We start from the raw sequence: 22,147 nt of genomic DNA on the forward strand, positions 1-22,147 counted from the left end.
GTTCCCGTACTTCCCGCGGGAGCCTGTGCCCCACAACCTGAGCCGCCTCCGGAATTTTAATTTTGTTCCCTTCCAGGGGGTAAAAAGAAGGGCCCTGTATAGACTGCTGCTGCACACCGTCCATCTCTTCTCCCTCATCCACCATCCGGACACGTCTTGGCGTGCCCCTTTGCCACCAGGCGGTGGGGATCCCCAGTGGAGGGCTCTCTACGCGGGAGTCCTCCCCCTTTGTCTCGGGGATCTGGGGTGGAGGATGCTGCACGCAGCAGTCCCCTGCAACCGCAGATTGCAGTGGTTCACGGACTCCCAGCCCAACTGCTTGTTCTGTGGCGCTGTGGAGTCTGTGGACCATGTGTATATTGGGTGTGGGCATTTGCACTCCCTTTTTGATTTTCTCAAAAACCTCTTCCTCTGCTTTTGGTTGCACTTCAGTCCCATTCTCCTGATCTTCGGGCACCCGGTACGGAGGAGGTAGGACAGATCTGAAGACCTCCTCGTTGGTCTTCTCCTGGGCCTGGCCAAACTGGCCATCAACAGGTCGAGGCAGCGGGCCGTGGAGGATGTCATTAGGGCCGACTGCCTGCCCCTCTTCCGCAGTTACGTTAGGGCCCGGGTGTCCTTGGAGAAGGAGCACGCGGTGTCGACCAACACCCTGGAGTTGTTCAGGGAGAGGTGGGCGCCGCAGGGAGTGGAGTGCAATTATTTCTCCCTCCAACTCTATTTTGATTTAGTCCCTCCCCTCCCCTTCACTGTTTTGATCACACAGCACTGCCCTTTGATGTGAAGGGCAGTGCTTGTCACTGGCCACTCGGGTGTTTCCTTTCTTCCTAATGGTGGAAACTGAATAAAGATTCGTGCACCTTGTATCTTTCACTGTGTCTCACATCTGCACACACACAACATGGGTGCGGGGGAAAAAATAAGCACTACCGCAGTTAGGCGGGAGTGTGGGGATAATTAACCAAAAAAAATAAACAGGAGTTAAAAAGAAATTTTTTAAATAAGCAGGAGTATCAGAGGTTCTGTTCACTCTGAAAGCTGGCTCTGAGGAAGCTGGACTGGGTCATAAAGTCATACAGCACAGAAACAGACCCTTCAGTCCAACTCGTCCATGCTGACCAGATATCCTACATTTATGTAGTCCCATTTGCCAGCATTTCGCCTACATCACTCTAAAGCCTTCCTATTTATGTACCCATCTAGATGCCTTTTAAATGTTGTAATTATACCAGCTTCCACCACTTCCTCTGGCAGCTCATTCCTTACACACAACACCTACTGCATAGAAAAGTTGCCACTTTGGTCCCATTTATACTTTCCCACTGTCACCTTAAACCTATGCTGTCTAGTTTTCGACTCCCCTACCTGGGGAAAGACCTTGGCTATACACCATCTTCATGACCCTCATGATTTTATAAATCTCTATAAGGTCAGCCCTTAGCCTCCGACAATCCAGTGTATATCAGTGTCAATGACTTTGGGGAAAGGGTAACTTAGTGACAGGTTACCAGCTTCTGTGGAGTTATTTCAGTTACCACATCATATTATCCCTGATATTCTAAAACTTTCCTCACTAATCTGTTCTGTGGTACTCTATCAAACATCTTTTGGAACTCCATGTCATATCAACATTCTTCCCTTCATCAGTCCTCTCAGTTGCCTCTTCAAAAATCTCCAGAAAACTAGTTAGACACGATATTCCCAGAACAATCCCAAAACTCTTCCAAATCAATCCACATTAATTCTATCCAAAATAATTGATTCTAGAGGTTTCACCACTACAAAAGCTAAACTAACTGTTCTATAATTGCTGGGCCTACTTTACAACCATTTATGAACAAGGGTGTAATGTTTGCAATTGTCCACTCATCTGACATACCCTTGAATCCAGGGAAAATTTAAAATTAAATGCCAGTCCCTCTGCAATTTCCTTCAGTATCCTGGGACATATCTGATCGAGTCTAGTGCCTTATCCAAATTAAACACTGACAACTTATTCAATACCTGCAACTGCTCTCCCCACCTCCCACATGCCCCCTCCCCACACCCTCACCCCCACCACCCACCTTACCAACTTTAAACCCTTCTAGTGACTGAGTTTCCTCCTCTGCCACAACAGACTGGACAACAGCTGACTCATGGGTAAACACAGACACAAAATATTCATTTAACACCTCAGTCATGCCTCTTGCCTGTGCTGTAAATGCTCTTATTGGAGTCCTACCGTTCCTTTTGCCACCCTTTTACTATCGGTGTACTTGGACAAAATGTTGGGATTTCCCTTTATGTTAGCTGTCAGTCTTTTTCATAATCCTTCTTTACTTTCACAGTGAGAGTGCCAGAGAAAATGAGAAAATTCATCCCAATATCCCTTAGTTAAATACAACACTGAACTAGAATCAGAAATAGCACTCTCATATTCATCTGTTTGCCACTGAAGGAACTAGCAGCTGTGATCTGGGAATTACAACACAAAACTAAAGCTGGGCAAGATGTTGAAATAAACTTGCTCATATTTTAGATCTAAATTTAGACTAGTATTCCTCAGCAAAAATGATTAAAAATTGATTATTTACACTTGACCCGGTTGAACAAATTGAGCCATTCATCACACTCTCTAAAAACACAGAGCTGCCACCAAGCATCATCGAGCATTGTTTAATGTCACCACCAAAAGGTTAGCTTCAAACTAAAACCAATCAGAAATACAACTTCAGCAATTACTGACAGTAAATATTAATGGGCAAATATTTTGTGGGTTTATTCAACATTGCTGCAGATCTGAGTTCCAGACTGAAAATCCACAAGTCAACGGTGAGTTCCAAATAATGGTAAGAAAATTATTACCAGTTCAGGTTCAACAGTTGGAAGGAATTTACACCTGCCTTGGAATACTTTGAGCAGCCATCACAAAAATGTTACAAATAAAGCCTTGAAATACTTCTCTAGCACACAGGGACTCTCTCATTAAATCTACCTACCAACATGACCACATTTCGTCCCACTATTAACAGACTCCTTAGAATTGACCTCTACAGTCAATCCTACAGCCATTCCTCTCTCTCTCTCTCTCTCACACATCTTGAATGATGCCACATACATGAACATAGAAGAGTACAGCAAAGGAATAGGCCCTTCAGCCCACCATGATGCCATTCTAAACTCATCCCATCTGCCTGCACACAGTTCATATCATTCTATTCCCTGCCTGTTCATTTGTCTGTCTAAAAGCCTCTTAAGCATTGTTATTGCATCTGCTTCCACCACCTCCCTTGGCAGCACATTCCAGGCATCTACCACTCTCCGTGTAAAAGACTTTTTTCTCACATCTCCATTAACCTTTTCCTCTCTCATCTTAAACCTATGCCCCCTTGTATTTGATATTTCTGCCCTGGGAAAAAGGCTCAGAGTATCCACCCTATCATTATTTTATATACTTCTATCAGGTTAGCCCTCAGCCAATGTTTGCAATTGTCCACTCCTCTGATACACCTTTGAATCCAGGGAAGATTTAAAGTTAATTATCATTGCCTCTGCAATTTCCATTCTTATTTATTAGATTAGATTCCCAACAGTGTGGAAACAGGCCCTTCGGCCCAACAAGTCCACAAGGACCCTCCGGAGAGCAATCCACCCAGATCTATTCCCCTACATTTACCCCTGACTAATGTACCTAACACTATGGGCAATTTAGCATGGCCAATTCACCTAACCTGCACATCTTTGGATTGTGGGAGGAAACCGGAGCACCCGGAGGAAACTCACGCAGACACGGGGAGAATGTGCAAACTCCACACAGACAGTCGCCCAAGGCTGGAATCGAACCTGGGTCTCTGGCGCTGTGAGGCAACAGTGCTAACCACTGAGTCACCATGCCACCTACTTATCCATAATCTCCTCTTTATCAACTTTAAACCCTTCCAGTGACTGAGTTTTCTCCTCTGAGACCCCAGACTGGGCAACATCTGCCTCATGAGTAAACAGAGGTACAAAGTATTCATTTAATGCCATGTAAATGCTCTTTTTCATCCATAATCAGCCCTACATCTCCTTTTACCATCCTTTTACTATTGCTGTACTTTTAACAGAATCTTTAGAACTGACTCCCACAATCAATCCTTACATCATTCTTCTCTCTCACACTCATTAATGGTGCCATATAAATGAAAATTGTTGTCCAGTTTTAACTGATATAATGAGGGTGAAAAATTATTTTAACAAAGGGAAATCCATGACCCATACCCTTAATTGCTTCAAAAAACCAATTGTCACATTTGGGAAATTGATTATTTAAATAAATTTCACACATTCTGCATAACAGAATGCTTCATAACATTTTAAGACAAAGTTAAAAATTTAAAAAGGAAAACTGAAGCAGTTGGCTAATGTTAAAAATTACACTGTTTTGAAAGTGTAATGTTGATCTGTTTGGATTTCAAAATGCCAAGAGGACATTTGATTGTTCCAAATTCAAGCAGCTTTTCTCAGTTGGGTGCAATCTCAGTAATCAACTCCACTTCCTCCTCAGAAACAAGATAGTGCACAACAATCAGCTGGGACATCAAGTGGGAATTGGATTCCGTTCCATTCACATCCTTATCTCCATCTATCTTAATTCATCTAAACACAGCTGCTACAGCCTCTTGACTTATCGGTTCAGGAACAGTAGCCTTGGCAGCATAATTCTTCCAATCTCCGAAGGTCGCAAACACAATTTGTGGGACATCAACGAAAGAATTGGCTTTACCTGCGGATTTTGTCACATTTCTGCAGTGTGAATGGCTTCACAGGATTCTAAGTAGTATGTAGTATATGCATGGCATCCAATCAGGTAACCTTTCAGGCAATGTAAATGAACTTTTTTTGTTCTGTGTTCTGGGAGTGTGTTGCATTTTGGTTTCTCTGTTGTAAGGAGGATATACAAAGTTGTCAGATTCCACAGGATATTATCAGGTATACAGTTAGAAATACAAATAGAGAAGAATTAACTGAAGTAGTGTCTAATGGTCTGTGCATTGCTCTTCCTCGTGTATCTACATCTCCTCAACTCCAGCTTACTCACTGCAGGTACAGAAATACCAAACTTTCTACACTTTTACTTATTTGCAACATTGGTCTTCAATGTTATAGAATGTGGAAGGGAAAGAATGAATAATTTAAATCCTCTTGTGGAATCCAATTAACTGATTTTTTTTGACTCATTAATGTACTGTTGCAGAAGTAAAGTTTCAGAACACTTTATTCTTCACTCCACTGGCGTCGCCTGACCCTGCGGAGTGTTTCCAGAATTTGCTGTTTTTATGTTGGCGGACTGAACTGACTGAACAAGTTTGCAAAGCCACCTGTGTGAGACAATAGCAGCCAGGAAAATTAAATGACTCGCACACTTTCACTGATTGGAAACCGGTCTGTTTATTTTTGTTGGTTTTGTCAACTTTGTGAGCTTGGTACTGCAGAATTAATGGCAATTCAGTTGTGTGTTTTCATTCATCTATTCGGAATATTATTCGTTGATGGGTTTACAAGAACTGTGAGTCTGAATTTAATAATTCAATATTCATTATCTGGGGGAAGAGCAGCAAGTATTGAGCAGATTGCATTTTAAAATCTTGAAAATCTAAAGGATTCCCCTCCAACTGCATGAATAGAAATGCCGCCTAGGAACAAGTTCCACTTTCCAAGGCCTTACATTTTTCCCAGTTCTTCTGGAAGGATTGATCAGACAGATCAAACACAAATAAAATTCCTTAACCCCAAACTGTTAATTCTCCTGTTTTACCAGCAAGTGTGTGAATTAAGATATTTTACACTGTGTCACTTCTGCCAAACCTTCAGTTGCTGGGTCCCACTCAGTTGCTGGCACTAAAGTGATACACTCCTTCAGTTTTATGAATCTGGCAAGAAAACAGACCAATTGTTTTCTGCTCACTGGGTAGGGCATTGATTTCAGGCAAAATCAGGAATCTTTTCCCAAAGCTTATCCATCATTTACAAGGCACAAGTCAGGATTGCGATGGAATACACCCCACCTATCCATTAGTGTGGTGCCAAACAACACTCAAGAAGCTCAACACCATCCACAAAGCAGCACACTTGACTGGTACCCCATCCAACAACATTCATTGTCTACACCACCAATGCAACAGACCTTTTGGATGGACCATTGAAAAGATCCACTGCAGCAACTTACCAAGGGTTCTTCATTGCTGCCTCTAAACCTGTGCATCTACCCCCCCCCCTCCCCCCCCCCCCCCGAGAGTGATAAGGGCACCAGACAGATGGGAGTGTCACCACTACCTCTAAGTCTCACATCAAAATGTTCTCCTGTTAGTTAAGAAAAAAGGTGGTTCTTTTAATTGCAGGAGGCAGAGATTCATTGTGTGAGAGGGAGTGATTGACAGCAGTTCCAACAGGAAATGGAGGGACAGGACCTGACTTTAAAAGGCAGCTTGAGCCTTACAAGGATGGCCTGATGGGAAACTAGGTTTCTTCTTCGGATTAAATCCTCAAGGCTAATGGGATGATATCTTTTATTTTGAGAGAGATTGAACATAAAGCAAGACTTCACGTTTCAGTTATACAAAGCATTGGTGAGACCACATCTGGAATGCTATGCGCAATTTTGGTCTTTTAACTTAGTAAAGACTGTAAATCCACTGGAGGCAGTTCAGATGAAGTTTACTAAATTGTCACCTGGAATGGGTGGGTTGTCTTATGAGGATAGGTTGGATAGGCTGGGCTACTTTCCACAGGAATTTAGATGCATAAGAGGGTGACTTGATCGAAGTTAAAGAATGTCTCCTCTTGCGGATCAGTCCAGAACAAGGAGAAACTGTTTAAAAATTATGGCTCACATTTTTTGGATAGAAATGAGGAGAATTGTCTTACTCTTTGAGTTGTGCCACTTTGGAATCTGCCTCAGAAGGTGGTGGAGGCGAAGCCATTAAATATCTTTAATGCAGATGTAGACAGATTGTCGTTAGGCCAGGGAATCAAAGGACATCTTTGGGAACGTGAAATCCAAAACACAAACAGATCAGGCATGATCTTATTGAATGGTGAACCAAGCACAAGGGATAGAATGGTCTTCTTCTGCTCCTATTCTATGTATGTACATTCATCTGGGTTCCCTACATTGAACGCATTGTGTGCTGATCCAGCACACAGAACCACAGCATATTTTCAGATATTCATTGTGTACTACCTGAGCATTTGAGGCCTGGAATCACGCTCTGTTCAGAAATCCATATGAATCTTCATAGATGACCTCCATTCTGTGTGAGTACCTCTGATTGCTCAACATGACAGCTATGCTATAAAACTCCAGTGATCAGCAATTTGGTTGTCCATCGAAAAAGACAAATAAATATTTTTGTAGATCTAATCTTAATCCCAGACAGAACTACTAAATCACTTAAGAATGGTTTAGATGAGCAGAGCATTTAATATAAGAGAATTGTGGTTGCTGGCAAGAGGATCAGTAATACAAACAGTTACTCTGCATGGAGATTCATTCTATCCTGGCATTGGAGTACTAAAGACTACTAAATGTGTATAGCAGTTTTGATTAGTGATGTGCTTGTCATGGTGTGAAATAGCTGGTTTCAAATCCCCTAACAAACAAATCAAACTGAAAGGTCCTCTTAAAACATAGGAGAACGTCAGGACTGTAGATGCTGGAGACCAGAGTCGAAATGTGTGGTGCTGGAAAAGCACAACAGGTCAGGCAGCATCCAGGGAGCAGGAGAGTTGATGTTTCGGGCATAGGCCCTTCATCAGGAATGTGAGGGGGTGAAGGGGACTGAGAGATAAATATGAGATAAGTAAGAGGAAGGTAGTTGGAAAGGCGATAATTAGATGCAGATGGGGGTAGATAGTGATAGGTCGGAGGGCAGGGGGTGCAGATAGGTATGAAGGAAGATGGACAGGTAGAACAGTTCAAGAGGGCGATGCTGAGTTGGGGGGTTAGATCTGGGATTAGGTGGGGGGAAGGGAGATTAGGAAGTCGATGTTGATGTAGTATGGTTGAAAGGTCCCAAGGCGGAAAATGGGGCATTCTTCCTCCAGGCATCGGGTGTCTTTGAATTAGCAGTGGATGAGACCCAGGACTTTTACCTGTCCTTGGCAGAGTGGGAGGGAGTGGCCATAGGGTGGTGCAGTTGTTTAGTGCATTTGTTCCAGAGATGTTCCCTGAAATGTTCCCATGTGTTGGCGTCCTGTCTCTCCAATGTAGAGAAGACCACATTGAGAGCAATAGACACAGTAGATGAGGTGTTTGGATGTACAAGGCTTTGAGGCCTTGGACAGATGTGAGGGGGGAGTTGTGGGCACAAGGTGGTGCAAGGGAAGGTAGAGGATGTGGAAGGTACGTTGTGGACCTAACGAGGGAGTCATAGAACGCAGATAGGAATGGGGAGGGAAATATGTCTCTGGTGGTGGGGTTTGATTGTAGGTGTGGTAATGGTGGGGAATTACGTGCTATATCTGGAGATTAGTGGGGTGGAAAGTGAGGACCGGGGGAGTTCTAACCTTGTTGTGGTTGGAGGGGTGGGGTTCAAGGGCCGAGATGTGAGACATGGAGGAGATGTACTGGAGGGCATTGTTGATCGTGGGAGGGAAAATTGTGGACTTGAAATAGGAGGTCATCTGGGATGTCCTTGGGTCCTGGGAGCAGATATAGCAGAGGCAGAGGAATTGGGAATAAGGGATGATGTTTTTAGAGGAAGGAGGTGTGGGAAAAGATGTAGTCCACGTAGCTGTGGGAGTTGGTAGGTTTGAAGTAGATATCTGTGTTGAGTCGGTTGACAGAGGTGGCTTCAGAGAGGTTGAGGAAGGGGAGGAGGTGTCCAAAATGGTCCAGGTGAACTTAAGGTCAGGGTAGAAGGTTTTAGCGAAGTTGATGAACTGTTCAACCTCCTCGTAGGAGCACGAGGTGGCTTTGATACAGTCATCAATGCAGCGGAGGAAAAGGTGGTGAATGGTGCCAGTGTAACTGCGGAAGAAGGATTGCTCCATGTATCCTATGAAGAGGCATGCATAGCAGCTGCCCATGTGGGTCTCTGCGGAAGGGTGCTGTTTCGGCCAGCGGGAAGGGAAGAAACAGAGGGCTTGGAGGCCTTCGTCATGGCATATGGACATGTATAGGGACTGGATGTCCATAGTGAAGATGAGGCATTGGGGCTGGGGAAATGAAAGTCATGGAGGAAGTGGAGGCCGTGGGTGGTGTCCTGAATGTATGCAGGGAATTCCTGGATCAAAGAGGACAGGATGATGTCGAGATTTGAGGAGAAATGTTCAACGGGCAAGAACAGGCGGAGACGATGGATCAACCGGGGAGTCAGATTTGTGGATTTTGGATCAGAGGCAGGACTGGGCGGTGTGGGATTCCGGGAATGAGTTTGGAGGCTGTAGGTAGGACATTCCCTGAGGTGATGAGATTGTGGATGGTCTGCGAGATGATGGTTTAGTGATGGGAGGTGAGGTAGTAGTCAAGGAGGCAGTAGGACGAGATGCCTGTGAGTTGGCGCCTGGCTTCAGTGGTGTACCAACTACAGCAGCCCCCACAAGTCTTCTCCTTTGAATCCTCCCACTTCCTTTAGACCAAAGGGGTAGCCATGGGCACCCATGTGGACCCCAACTATGCCTGTCTCTCCATAGGATACGTGGAACAGTCCATCTTCCATAGTTACACTGGCACCATCCCCCACCTTTTCCTCCACTACATTGATGACAGTATCTGTGTCACATCATGCTCCCACAAAGAGGTTGAACAGTTCACTAACTTCACAAACACCTTCCATCCTGACCTGAGGTTCACATGAACCATCTCAGACACCTCCCCCCCCTTCCTACACCTCACCATTTCCAACTCCATTGACTGTCTCAAAGGGACATCTATTTCAGGGACTCTCAATTCCTCCGCCTCTGCCGTATCTGCTCCCAAGAGGAGCAATTCCACTCCAGGACATACCAGATGCCCTCCTATTTCAAAGATTACAATTTCCCCTCCCACATGATCAATAATGCCCTCCATCGCATCTCCTCCACTTACCACACCTCCACTCTTGAACCCCATCCCTCCAACCACAACAAGGATTGACCCTTACCTTCCACCCCACTAATCTCCAGATAGAGTGCATTATCCTCCACCATTTCCGCCATCTACCATCAGACCCCACTACCAGAGATATATTTCCCTCCCCACCACTATCTGTGTTCCGCAGTGACCATTCCCTCCATGACTCCCTCATTAGGTCCACGCCCAACACCAACCCACCTTCCTGGCAGCTTCCCTTACCGCTGCAAAGGTAAAACCTGCACCCACACTTTGCCCTCACCTCCGTCCAAGGCCTCAAGGGATCCTTTCACATCTGGCAGAGATTTTCCTGCACCTCCAAACACCTCATCTATTGTGTCCATTGCTCTTGATGTGGTCTACTGTATGTTGGGAGACGGAACACCAACCCGTGGAGTGTTTCAGGGAATATCTCTGGGACACACACACCAAACAACCCCACCGCCCTGTGGCCAACCACTTCAACTCCCCCTCCCACTTTACCAGCGACATGCAAGTCCTGGGCCTCCTCCACTGCCAAATCCACGGCACCCAACACCTGGAGGAAGAATGCCTCATCTTCCACCTTGGTACCTTCCAGCCACACTGCATCAACATTGACTTCACTAGTTTCCTAAACTTCCCTCCCCCCACCTTATCCCAGATCCAACCCTCCAACTCAGCACCACCCTCTTGAACTGTCCTACCTGTCCATCTTCATTCCCACCTTTCCGATCCACCCTCCCATCCCACCTATCACTATCACCCCCCACCTGCATCTGCCTATTGCCTTGCCAGCTACCTTCACCCCACCCCCACCTCCACTGTCCTACTTATCTCTCAGCCCCCTTCCCCCCCTACATTCATGGTGAAGGGCTTATGCCTGAAAACGTCAACTCTCCTGCTCCTCGGATGCTGCCTGACCTGCTGTGTTTTTCCAGTGCCACACCTCTCAAAACATACCCTATTTTCAGCATGTACATGGACTCATTTTGTCATCAATTTACATTAAAGATTGGAACTGAGTGGATATGGGAGAGCCACTTGGCTTGGTTAAGTGGTCCTCTCCAAAGACTGTATCAAAGTTGGAAGTGTCATGCAGCAGACATTCCATTCATCAAAATTCCACTGAAATGGCATAAAACAGAGGCAAGAATATAGTATTAACTCACTCCTTATTCAACTCCTACATTTAAACATCCATAAGCAACAAAACGCTGCTGCCTAGATCTCAACTCATACCAAATGCCAATCCCTATCACCATTTGCTGACCTTCAATGGCTCCCTATCAAGCAATATCTTGTTTCAAAAATTCTCATCTTTGTTTTCAAGTCCCCGCAAAGTATTACCCCTTCCTATATCTGTAATCTCCTTGAGTCCTGCTATCCTCCAAGACTTCTGCACTTCTCCAATTCTAGTGTCTTGTGTATCCTCAATTTTAACCGTTCCCCATTGGCGGTGGTCTCTTCAGTTGCATAAGCTCCAAGCTCTGGAATTCCCTCTGTGAACCTCTCTATCTCCCGACTTCACTCTCCTCCTTTAAGACACTCCTAAATGCTGTTTAACCAGGATTTTGGTCACCTGACTTAATGTCTCTTTATATGGTTGAGTATCATAATAGGTTTTGTAGTGCTCCTGTGAAGCACCATGTGATGTTTCATTAGAACAAAGAACAAAGTACAAGACAGCACTGGAACAGGTCCTTCAGCCCTCCAAGCCCATGCCAACACACGTTGCCCTTCCATGCTAAAACTGTCTTCACTTACAGGATCCATATCCCTCTATTCCCTTCCTATTCATGTATTTGTTCAGGTGCTTATTGAATGCTGTTATTTGTCTGCTTCCACCACCTCCTCTGGCAATGCATTCTGGCCACTCCCCACCCTTTGTGTGAAAGACTTATCTTGCACATCTCCTTTAAACTTTCTCCTCTGCACCTTGAACCTGTGTCCCCTAATAATTGACCCTTCTACCTTGGGAAAAAGCTTCATGCTTTCAATAGATTAAAGGTATAATATTATGTTAGGAAGACTTTTCATATTTATATTTTCTTGGAGAACTTACGTTTTGAAGGATTGCAAAGAAAATATTTATCTCAAGTTTTAGAAAAGAGCATTAAAAGGCCATTATGCACATTGAGATTTGTTAACAAGGTTTCCAAGGAAATCACATGTTTACCGATAACTGCTTGTTCTGCTGTAGACCCTGTTGGACCTGCCTGAATAGTGACTTGATGGAGGCTATCTTGGTATCTGGAATTAGTTGAGGAGCAAGAAACCTGGGAGGAAAGATTACCCAGCTGATCGCTTCTATTTCTCAAAAGAACCGTCTTGTCAAGTTCAGGGGAAAACCTATAGCTTCCCCTGAAAGCGGTTGAAAGACCTTAGATTTAAGATTAGATTAGATTCCCTATGGTGTGGAAACAGGCCCTTCGGCCCAACAAGTCCACACCGACCATCCAAAGAGTAACCCACCCAGACCCAGTTCCTTCTGACTAATGCACCTAACACCACGAGCAATTTAGCATGGCCAATTCACCTGACCAGCACATCTTTGGATTGTGGGAGGAGACTGGAGCACCTGGAGGAAACCCACACAGATAGGGGGAGAATGTGCAAACTCCACACAGACAGACAGTCACCTGGGGTGGGAATCGAACCGAGGTCCCTGGCGCTGTGAGGCAGCAGTGCTAACCACTGTGCCACCGTGCTCTTACTATTGCATTTCCTGAGCAAGCTGTGTCTGTCAAGACTCCATAGGACAATATGCATAATTAGTGACTTGACTATGCATGCCAAAAACCCTAATCACCAGAGAGTGAATCTCTGCAGAGAGAATGTTTTCTCCGTACCTGAAATACGGGGGTGCTTTGGATTTCTTAACGGAATAAATACTTTCATTTCCATATTACTGACTGTATGTTAACCAGTCATTCAGTAAGTTTTACTAAGTTTGTTTTGATAATAAAACAACAATTTTGTGTTTATTAAGAAAATGAATTGATAAATCTTTTTATTTAAAACATGAGATTTTTAAGGCATTTATTGGCCGTGTCTGTAACCCAGAGATATATTTTTATTTTTGTAGTGATTATAATAAGGTCAGCCAGCTAGACTTCATACAATATGAGTTCCCTGATTGGGGTTGTTAATCTGGGAGCCCTGGCTGACATAAGAATAAGAATGTCAAACATCCTGTTCTCTCTGAGAGCTGGTTCTGAGGGAGCTGGATCAGTGTCAAGGACTCTCCACATGTAGATAAAGGGTGACTTGGTGACAGGGTATTGGCCTCTATGCAGTTATTTCAATTTTATGTGTTATCTGTGGAGTAATGAAACTAGAACAATAGGACACTCTTCCAGCCTTGATTGCAACAATAAGTATGCCTTTTTTTGTTTTATTTATATAGCATATGCAACATAACATAGATAATAGTGAAATAATTCACTTTGGCAAGAAAAACAAAATGGCAGAGTATTACTGAAATGGTGATAGATTAGAAAATGTGGTTGTGTAAAGGTGCTCCTGTACATCACCCTTGGCAGCAAACAGTGAGGAAGACAAATCATATGTAGGTCTTCATTACTATGGGACTTCAGCATAGGAGCAAGGATGTCTTATTACAGTTTCACAGGACCTTGGTGGAATAGTGTGCAGTTTTGGTCTCCTTACCTAGGAAGGGATGTATGAGCTAATTAGAGATTGTGGCAACTAAACCTGCGCTCACTAGAGTTTAAAAGCATGAACAGGGATCTCATTGAAATGTATAACCTTCTGTGTTCTGATTGCAGCTGATAGAATTGATAATATTTTAGTCTCTAATTTTGAAACCTGTGCTGTCTTTTCCAGGTTCAGTAGCAAAATCACATGATCATCTCAATTTGAGCACAGAAATGGTTCAGTAATCACAGTTAATAGCGGTCAGTCATTCTGCCTGGTTTTATTCCAAACACTTCTCCATGAGTCACTTCAATCTGAAGTCAGGTGCACTGACTCAGATTTCTCCTCCAGTTACACAATAGGATCACTGCAAAAGCCTGGCTTTATGTCAGGCAGCTACACTGCAATCAAAATTACAACCACTCCTGTGCAACAGGAATTATGTACTTAAAGGGCTAGATTTAAGTTATTGCTGACAAACATGGCCATTCTGAGGGCAGGCTGTGTTTGTCAAACAGGATCTGCACTGCAACATCAGGCAGCATCCGAGGAGCAGGAAAATCGACGCTTCGGGCACAAGCCCTTCATCAGGAATGAGGCTTGTGGGCTGGGGACCTGAGAAGTCAATGGGAGGGGGGGGTGGGACTAGGGGGGAATGTAGCTGGGAATGCAATAGGTAGATGAAGGTGAGAGAGAAGGTGATAGGTCGGAGTGGAGGGTGGAGCAGATAGATGGGAAAGGTGATGGACAGGTCAGGAGGGCGGTGCTGATTTGGAGGCTTGGGACTGGGAATAATGTGGGGGAAGGGGAAATGAGGAAACTTTTGAAATCCACATTGATCTGGTGTGGTTGCAGGGTCCCAAGGCGGAATATGAGGCATTCTTCCTCCAGGCGGTCGGGTGGTTAGGGTTTGGTGATGGAAGAGGCCCAGGACCTGCGTGTCCTTGATGGAGTGGGAGGGGGAGTTGAAGTGTTCAGCCATGGGGCAGTGGGGTTGGTTGGTGCAGGTGTCCCAGAGATGTTCTCTGAAATGATCTGCAGGTAGGCAACCTGTCTCCTCAATGTAGAGGAGACCACATCGGATGTAACAAATACAGTAGATGACATTGTTGGAGGTACAGGTAATTTTCTGTTGGATGTGGAAGGATCCTTTGGGGCCTTGGATGGAGGTGAGGGGAGTGGTGTGGGCACAGGTTTTGCACTTCCAGCGGTGGCAGGGAATTGTGCAGGGAGTGGGGTGTTGTCTGGTGGATCTGATGAGAGAGTCACATAGGGAATAGTCTCTCTAGAATACTGGTAAGGGTGGGAAGGGAAATAGATCTCTTGTGGTGGGGTCTGTTTGTAGGTGGCGGAAGTGGCAGAGGATGATGCGATGTATGCAGAGGTTGGTGCGGTAGAAGGTGAGGACTGAGGGGTTCTGTCCTTGTTGCATTGGGAGGGGTAGGGTTCAAGGGTGGTGATGCGGGATGTGGAGGAGATGCATTGGATGGTATCATCAACCACGTGAGAAGGGAAATTGTGATCTTGGAAGAGGAGGTCACCTGGGATTTTCTAAGATGGAATTGGTCATCCTAGGAACAGATGCAGTGGAGGTGGAATTGGTCATCCTAGGAACAGATGCAGTGGAGGTGGAGGAATTGGGAAGCCTCCAAACTCATTGTCTGTGAACCCCACACCGCCCGTTTCTATCTTCTACCAAAGATTCACAAGCCTGACTTCCCTGGTCGGCCCAGTGTCTCAGCCTGCTCCTGTCCCACTGAACTCAGCTCTGCTTACCTTGACACCATCCTGTCTCCCTTAGTCCAGGAACTCCCCACCAACGTTCAAGACACCACCCAAAGTAACTTGAAGGTTGGCAAGGAAGACCCTGGGAAAAACAGCAGTAACAAAAACCTGAACAAAGATATTAGTGGGAAAAGGTGAATTAGGAGGAGGTGTTGCAGTGTTATGTAGACGTAGGTAGGCAGTCTTTGTCATGAGTATAATGTGGAGTTTGAAGCTCCCTTGAACTAGATATCAAGGTTTTTCAGATTTGTTCAGCATGCATAAGTAACTAGGAGGAGGAGGAGGCCATCTGTGATTTTCTAAGGTAGAATTAGTCATCCTCCAGGACTTTTGTTTCCCCGCCCCCCAAAGCCGCATATTCACTATGGACATCCAGCCCTTGTAGACATCCAACCGCCACACGAAGGCCTCCAAGCCCTCTGTTTCTTCCTCTCACGCTGTCCCAACCAGTGCCCTTCCACCGACACCCTTATTCGCCTGGCTGAACTGATCCTCATCCTTAACAATTTCTCCTTGCAATCTTCTCACTTCCTCCAAACCAAAGGGGTGGCCATGGCACCCGCGTGGGACCCAGCTATGCCTGCCTCTTTGTCAGGTGTGTGGAACAGTCTATCTTCCGCAGTTACACCGGCACCATCGCCCACCTGTTCCTCCACTACATCGATGACTGTATCGGCGCCGCCTCGTACTCCCACAATGAGGTTGAACAGTTCATCAACTTCACCAACACCCCCACCTCAAATTCACCTGGACCATCTCAGACACCTGCTCCCCTTCCTGGACCTCCCCATCTCCATCTCCAGCAACTGACTAACCACGGACATCTACTACAAGCCCACCAATTCCCACAGCTACCTACGCCTCCTCCCACCCTACCTCCTGTAAAAATGCCATCCCTTATTCCCAATTCCTCCACTTCATCCGCATCTATTTCCAGGTTGACCAATTTTACCTTAGAAAGATGGCCTCCTACTTCCAAGATCGCAATTTCCCTTCCCACATGGTTGACGATGCTGTCTAGCACATCTCCTTCCCTAACCGCATCTCTGCCCTTGAACCCCACCCCTCCCAACGCAACAAGGATAGAATCCCCCTGGTCCTCACCTTCCAGCCACCAACCTCCGTATACATGCATCACCTTTGCCACTTCCTCCACATGCAAACAAACCCACCACGAGAGATATATATTCCTCCCCACACCATTCCCTCCGCAACTCGCTTGTCAGGTCCACGTCCCCCACCAGCCCACACCCCACGCCCGGCACTGCAACATCCCTGGAGTAGTTGGCAGTTTGGAAGCTAGCACTACATTTGGTAAGGTTCAGGAGTGGACAGGAGGGGCAACCAAGGAGAGGAGAAGCTTGCGTAGTAGCGACCAACATTACTCAGGTATTATTGTCACCACACCACACAAAGGATTTTCACATTACTCTCGACAACCATCTTCAGTCAAGTTCCTGAACAAAAGCAGACATTCTGCTATAGTGGCAGATTAGGAACTGGGATTTGGATTGGGATTGGGATCCTGTCATGTCATGAGGTTGTAAACAGGAAGACATTCCAGCTAGTCAGATTGGCAATAGTTGCTTGTGATCAGGAACAGGCAGTCAGTCTTCTTTAGTGATTTTCAACATGCTTTATTCTCCACAGCATTGGCAATGGAAGTCTTTCTCAATATTTCCAATTTTTATTTAATCAACTCCACTTCTGGTTCAGTTTGTATTTTCAAGGTATTTTTTTTCTCTGCTTTAATTCCATTAAGAAGTTGGAAAGAGTTTCACAGTTGGAAAGTGGAGTTAGGCTGTGAGCTTATTGAATGGTGCAGCAGGCTCAGGGAGCTGAAATGGCCTCCTCCTGCTCTTAGATTAGATTAGATTACATTACAGTGTGGAAATAGGCCCTTCGGCCCAACAAGTCCACACCGACCCGCCGAAGCGCAACCCACCCATACCCCCACATTTACCCCTTACCTAACACTAGGGGCAATTTAGCATGGCCAATTCACCTGACCTGCACATCTTTGTGACTGTGGGAGGAAACCGGAGCACCCGGAGGAAACCCACGCAGACACGGGGAGAACGTGCAAACTCCACACAGTCAGTCGCCTGAGGTGGGAATTGAACCCGGGTCTCTGACGCGGTGAGGCAGCAGTGCTAACCACTGTGCCACCGTGCTGCCCACGGTGCTTTTATAGAACATAGAACAATACAGCGCAGAACAGGCCCTTCGGCCCTCGATGTTGCGCTGACCTGTGAACTATTCTCAGCTCAGCCCCCTACACTATCCCAAAATCATCCATGTGCTTATCTAAGGATTGTTTAAATCTCCCTAATGTGGCTGAGTTAACTACCTTAGCAGGTAGGGCATTCCACACCCTTACCACTCTCTGCATAAAGAACTTGCCTCTGACATCTGTCTTAAATCTATCACCCCTCAATTCGTAGTTATGCCCTCTTGTACAAGCTGACATCATCATCCTAGGAAAAAGTCTTTCTTTGTCTACCCTATCTAATCCTCTAATCATCTTGTATGTCTCTATCAAATCCCCCCTTAGCCTTCTTATTTCCAATGAAAACAGACCCAAGTCTCTCAGCCTTTTAACATCAATGTTATCATTCCAACATCAACCAACTAAGCTTCATAATTATCTTGGGATGCCCATTATGTGGTACACTGGAAAGTCAAAGCCAATGATTTCAGCTGCTGTAACACATTATTGTTTTTTCCCTATTCCTAGTTACTTATGCATGCTGAACAAATCTGAAAAACCTTTATATCTAGTTCAAGTGAGCTTCAAACTCCACATCACATTCATGACATGCTTATCTACATCTACATAACACTGCAACACCTCCTCTTAATTCACCTTTTCCCACTAATATCTTTGTTCAGGTTTTTGTTACTGCTGTTTCTCCCAGGGTCTTCCTTGCCAACCTCCAAGTTACTTTGGGAGAGCCACATATATCTGATTGGAAGGCTGTAAGAGATCCCATGGTATTATCTGCAAAACAAAAGGGGAATTATCCCCAATCTCTTTAACATATCTACCCCTCAGTTAACATTACAAATACAGATAATCCAGTCATTATCACATTGGATATTGTGAGAATTTGCTGTACACAAATTAGCTCCCACGTTTCCCACATTACGGCAGCGACTTCAATTCAAAGTATGTCAATGGTCACTATGGCTACGTTTTTGTATTCACTCATGGGATGAGGGCATCACTGGTTAGGCCAACATTGATTGCCCATCCCTAATTGTCCAGAGGGCAGTTAAGAGTCAACCACATTGCTGTAGGTCTGGAGTCACATGTAGATCAAACCAGGTAAGGATGTTTGTTTCCTTCCCTAATGGACATGAATCAACCAGATAGGTTTTTCCAATAATAGACAATAGTTTCATTGTTATCATTAGACTTTTAATTCTGGATTTTTATTGAATTCAAATTCCACCATCTGCCATTACAGGATTCATACCTGGGAACCCAGAACATTACGTGGGTCTCTAGATTAACAGTGATAATACCACTAGGTCTTCACCTCTCGATCCTAACGGATTGTTCATACAATCCTCGTCATAGTCTTTAAATATTTTCATGACTTACACTTCATGTTCTCTCTGAAACCTCTTTTAACTCTATATACCAAGCTGTTTTCAACTCTGGCCCTTGATGTGTCACTGGCTCCCCTTATGCTATTGTTTGTGACAGGCATTTCCAGTCTGCTCTTTCAATAATCTTCAATTCTTTCAATAATACCCTCCATTTCTCCTTCAATTTTGAAAACACTTCTCAAAGTCAAGAATAGAATTTCTTGTGATGGCATGTGTTGGGAAGTTATTTCTGAAATGCTCAATTTTGCACCCATTTTCTGATATCAACTTGCACCTAAATTTCCTAAGAATCTCAATAGCAAATGGCAGAACATAAAAATTACCACAAGCAAATTGCAACCAGCAAAACTCAGACCACATATTTTGTTCTTTAAGGATATAAGTTTCAGTTTAAAACTACTTTGCCATTCTTCATACACAGTATTACTAAAACATTTAGTTGTGGAAGCATTTCAATTTCTCATATGACTCACACAGATGCCATAAACCAGCTTTCACAGAAAGAGAAAAATACAGTGCAGGTCCCATTGAGGATATATGCAATTCATTAAAATATCAATTTAATGAAAAAGATATCACAACAAAACACCAGAACAATGAAATTGCTTCCTCCTGTGCCTAAAATTCTGGGCAGAATTGTATAGTCTTGCAAATTTTTATATTCGCAGGAAGTTCACCAGTGCAGCTATTTAACCTGCTGTACAACTATTACAATGAGCCAAGATGAATTCGGAAACAGTGATCAATTAATATATATATATATTAGATGCAACAAACCCGTTAAATGGTACAAAAGTACAAAGGTTCAATGGTGGGGTAGGGATGTGGAAAAACAGAGGAATTGGAGATGTTTAAAGAACGTGTCTTTTGCCACAATGAGGTGAAATGTACAGCAGAGATGGATCAATAGCTTGATAATTAAAAACCTACTTGTTTTTTTGGAGCTGGCCTTTGATAATTTTGCCTGCAGGAAATCAGCCATTTCTTTGTCTTCCTCTCTTTCCCTGTGATAAAAGCAACAAAATTCAGTGGACACCATTTATCAGATATCTGATAGCTGTTTTCTTTTATTCACTTGTAGGAAGTGGGTGTCACTGGCTGGCCAGCATTTATTTCCCATCCTTACTTGCCATTGAGAAGGTGGTGGTGAGCTGCCTTCTTGAACTGCTGCAGTTCACTTGCTGTGGGTTGACCCACAGTGCCACTAAAGAGGGAGTTCCAGGATTTTGACCCAGCAACAGTAAGGAACGACGAAATATTTCCAACTCATGATTGTGAGTGGCTTGAAGGGGAACCTGAAGATGGTGATGTTCCTATATATCTGCTGCCATTGTCCCTCTAGTTGGAATCAGTCATGGTTTGGGAAGTACTGCCTTCGGAGTACTTGGAGAATTTGTGCAGTGTGTCTTGTAGAAGTTACACACTGCTGCTCCTGAGTGATCGGTGATGGACGGAATGGATGCTTCTGGATGTGGTGCCATTCAAGCAGGATGCTTTGTTCTGGATAGTGTCAAAGCTTCCTGAGTATTGTTGGAGCTGCACTCATCCAGACAAGTGGGGAGTATCCGATCACACTCCTGACTTGTGCCTGGTAGATAGTGGACAGACTTTGGGAAGTCAGGAGGTGAGTTACTTGCTGCAGTATTCCGAGCCTCTTACCTGCTCTTGTAGCCACTGTGTTTATACAGTTTCATGTTAATAATAAGCTCCTGGATGTTAATCATGGGAGAGTCAATGTTGGTAATGCCACTGACTATCAAGGGACAGTTGTAGATTGTCTCTTATTGGTGCTAATCATTGTCTGGCATTTGTTTGGCCCAAATGTTACTTGATACTTTTCAGGCTCAGTCTGGAAATTATCCAGGTCTTGCTGCACTTAAAGATGGACTGCTTAGGTATGTAAGGAGTCATGAATGGTGTTGAACAATCATTGGCGAAAATGGCCACTTCTGACCTTATGATGGAGGGAAGGTCATTGATGAAGTAGCTGATGATGGTTAGGGCTAGGACACTACCCTGAGAAACACCTGCAGAGATGACTGACCACCAATAACCACGACCATCTTCTTATATATCAGATATGAATACAAGCAGTGGAGGGTTTTCCTCTGATTCCCACTGACTCCCAGGCAGTGATACTCAATGGTATTACTATCAATGAACCCCCGCGATTTGTTAGAGCCTCTTGATGCTACATTCAGTCAGTTGTGGCCTTGACGTCAAGAGCTGTCACTCTCACCTCGCCTCTTGGATTCTGTTGTTTTGTCCATGTTTGAACTAAGGCTGTAATGAGGTCAGGAGCTGAGTGGCCCTGGCGGAACCCAAACTAGGCATCATTGAGCAGGTTATTGCTCAGCAGGTGCTGCTTGATAGCACTTTTCATGACACTTTCCATCACTTTACAGATAATCGAGAGTACACTGATGGGGTGATAATTAACCGGGTTGGATTTGGCCTGTTTTTTATGTACAGGACATACCTGGGTAATATTCCATATTGTCAGGTATACAGATATGTCAGTATTGTAGCTGTTCTGGAACAATTTGGCTAGTGGTTCACCAAGTTCAGGATTATCAACACATCTACAAAGATATCACATTCAATAATTCAAGCCTCAGATCCTTGATCCTGCATTGGAAGTTATTTCAGAAGCTTGTTGAAGTAAAGATTCTGTACCTCAGTCTTTCAAATTCAACATCATCCACGAGAAAATCCCTTGTCTCGACCAGCTTGTGTATCTGTTGCAACAATTCTTCTTCCTTCTGTTTATCTTCATTTGATTTGTCTTTATCTAGATTTACAAATGAGAATGTCAGTTAAGTCAGTGTTTATAGAAAAAGGTGATATTTTTAAAAATCTCACTGCACTCTTCCAGAAACAGCTGAGTCATACTGACTAGCAATGTCTTCATTTTGATGCCTCACCTGCATGGAATTAACTGCTTTGTGTGTGTTACAATTAACACTATGCCCAAGTTAGGAAGGGGAAGATCAGTGGTGGTTCTGAATGGTCGACTCTTGACTCTGAAATATA

The 22,147-nt window shown here is 44.4% G+C and overlaps 1 protein-coding gene across 2 annotated transcripts in view; it reads right to left on the reverse strand.

The window, feature by feature from the left end:
• LOC122562059 (bMERB domain-containing protein 1-like) overlaps positions 1 to 22,147 on the reverse strand; it is a 74,307-nt gene that overhangs the window by 17,656 nt on the left and 34,504 nt on the right. For both annotated transcript variants that reach the window (XM_088000502.1, XM_043714528.2), the window contains exons 5-6: positions 21,791 to 21,905; positions 20,045 to 20,118 (exon numbers count right to left, since the gene is read on the reverse strand). In XM_088000502.1, coding sequence (XP_087856628.1) covers positions 20,045 to 20,118; positions 21,791 to 21,905 — 189 coding nt within the window. The remainder of the gene's footprint in view (positions 1 to 20,044; positions 20,119 to 21,790; positions 21,906 to 22,147) is intronic.

Source organism: Chiloscyllium plagiosum, unplaced genomic scaffold (assembly GCF_037043375.1).
Source record: "Chiloscyllium plagiosum isolate Xiang-an unplaced genomic scaffold, Cpla_swu_hap1 HiC_scaffold_25, whole genome shotgun sequence".
NCBI classification, from domain to species: domain Eukaryota; kingdom Metazoa; phylum Chordata; class Chondrichthyes; order Orectolobiformes; family Hemiscylliidae; genus Chiloscyllium; species Chiloscyllium plagiosum.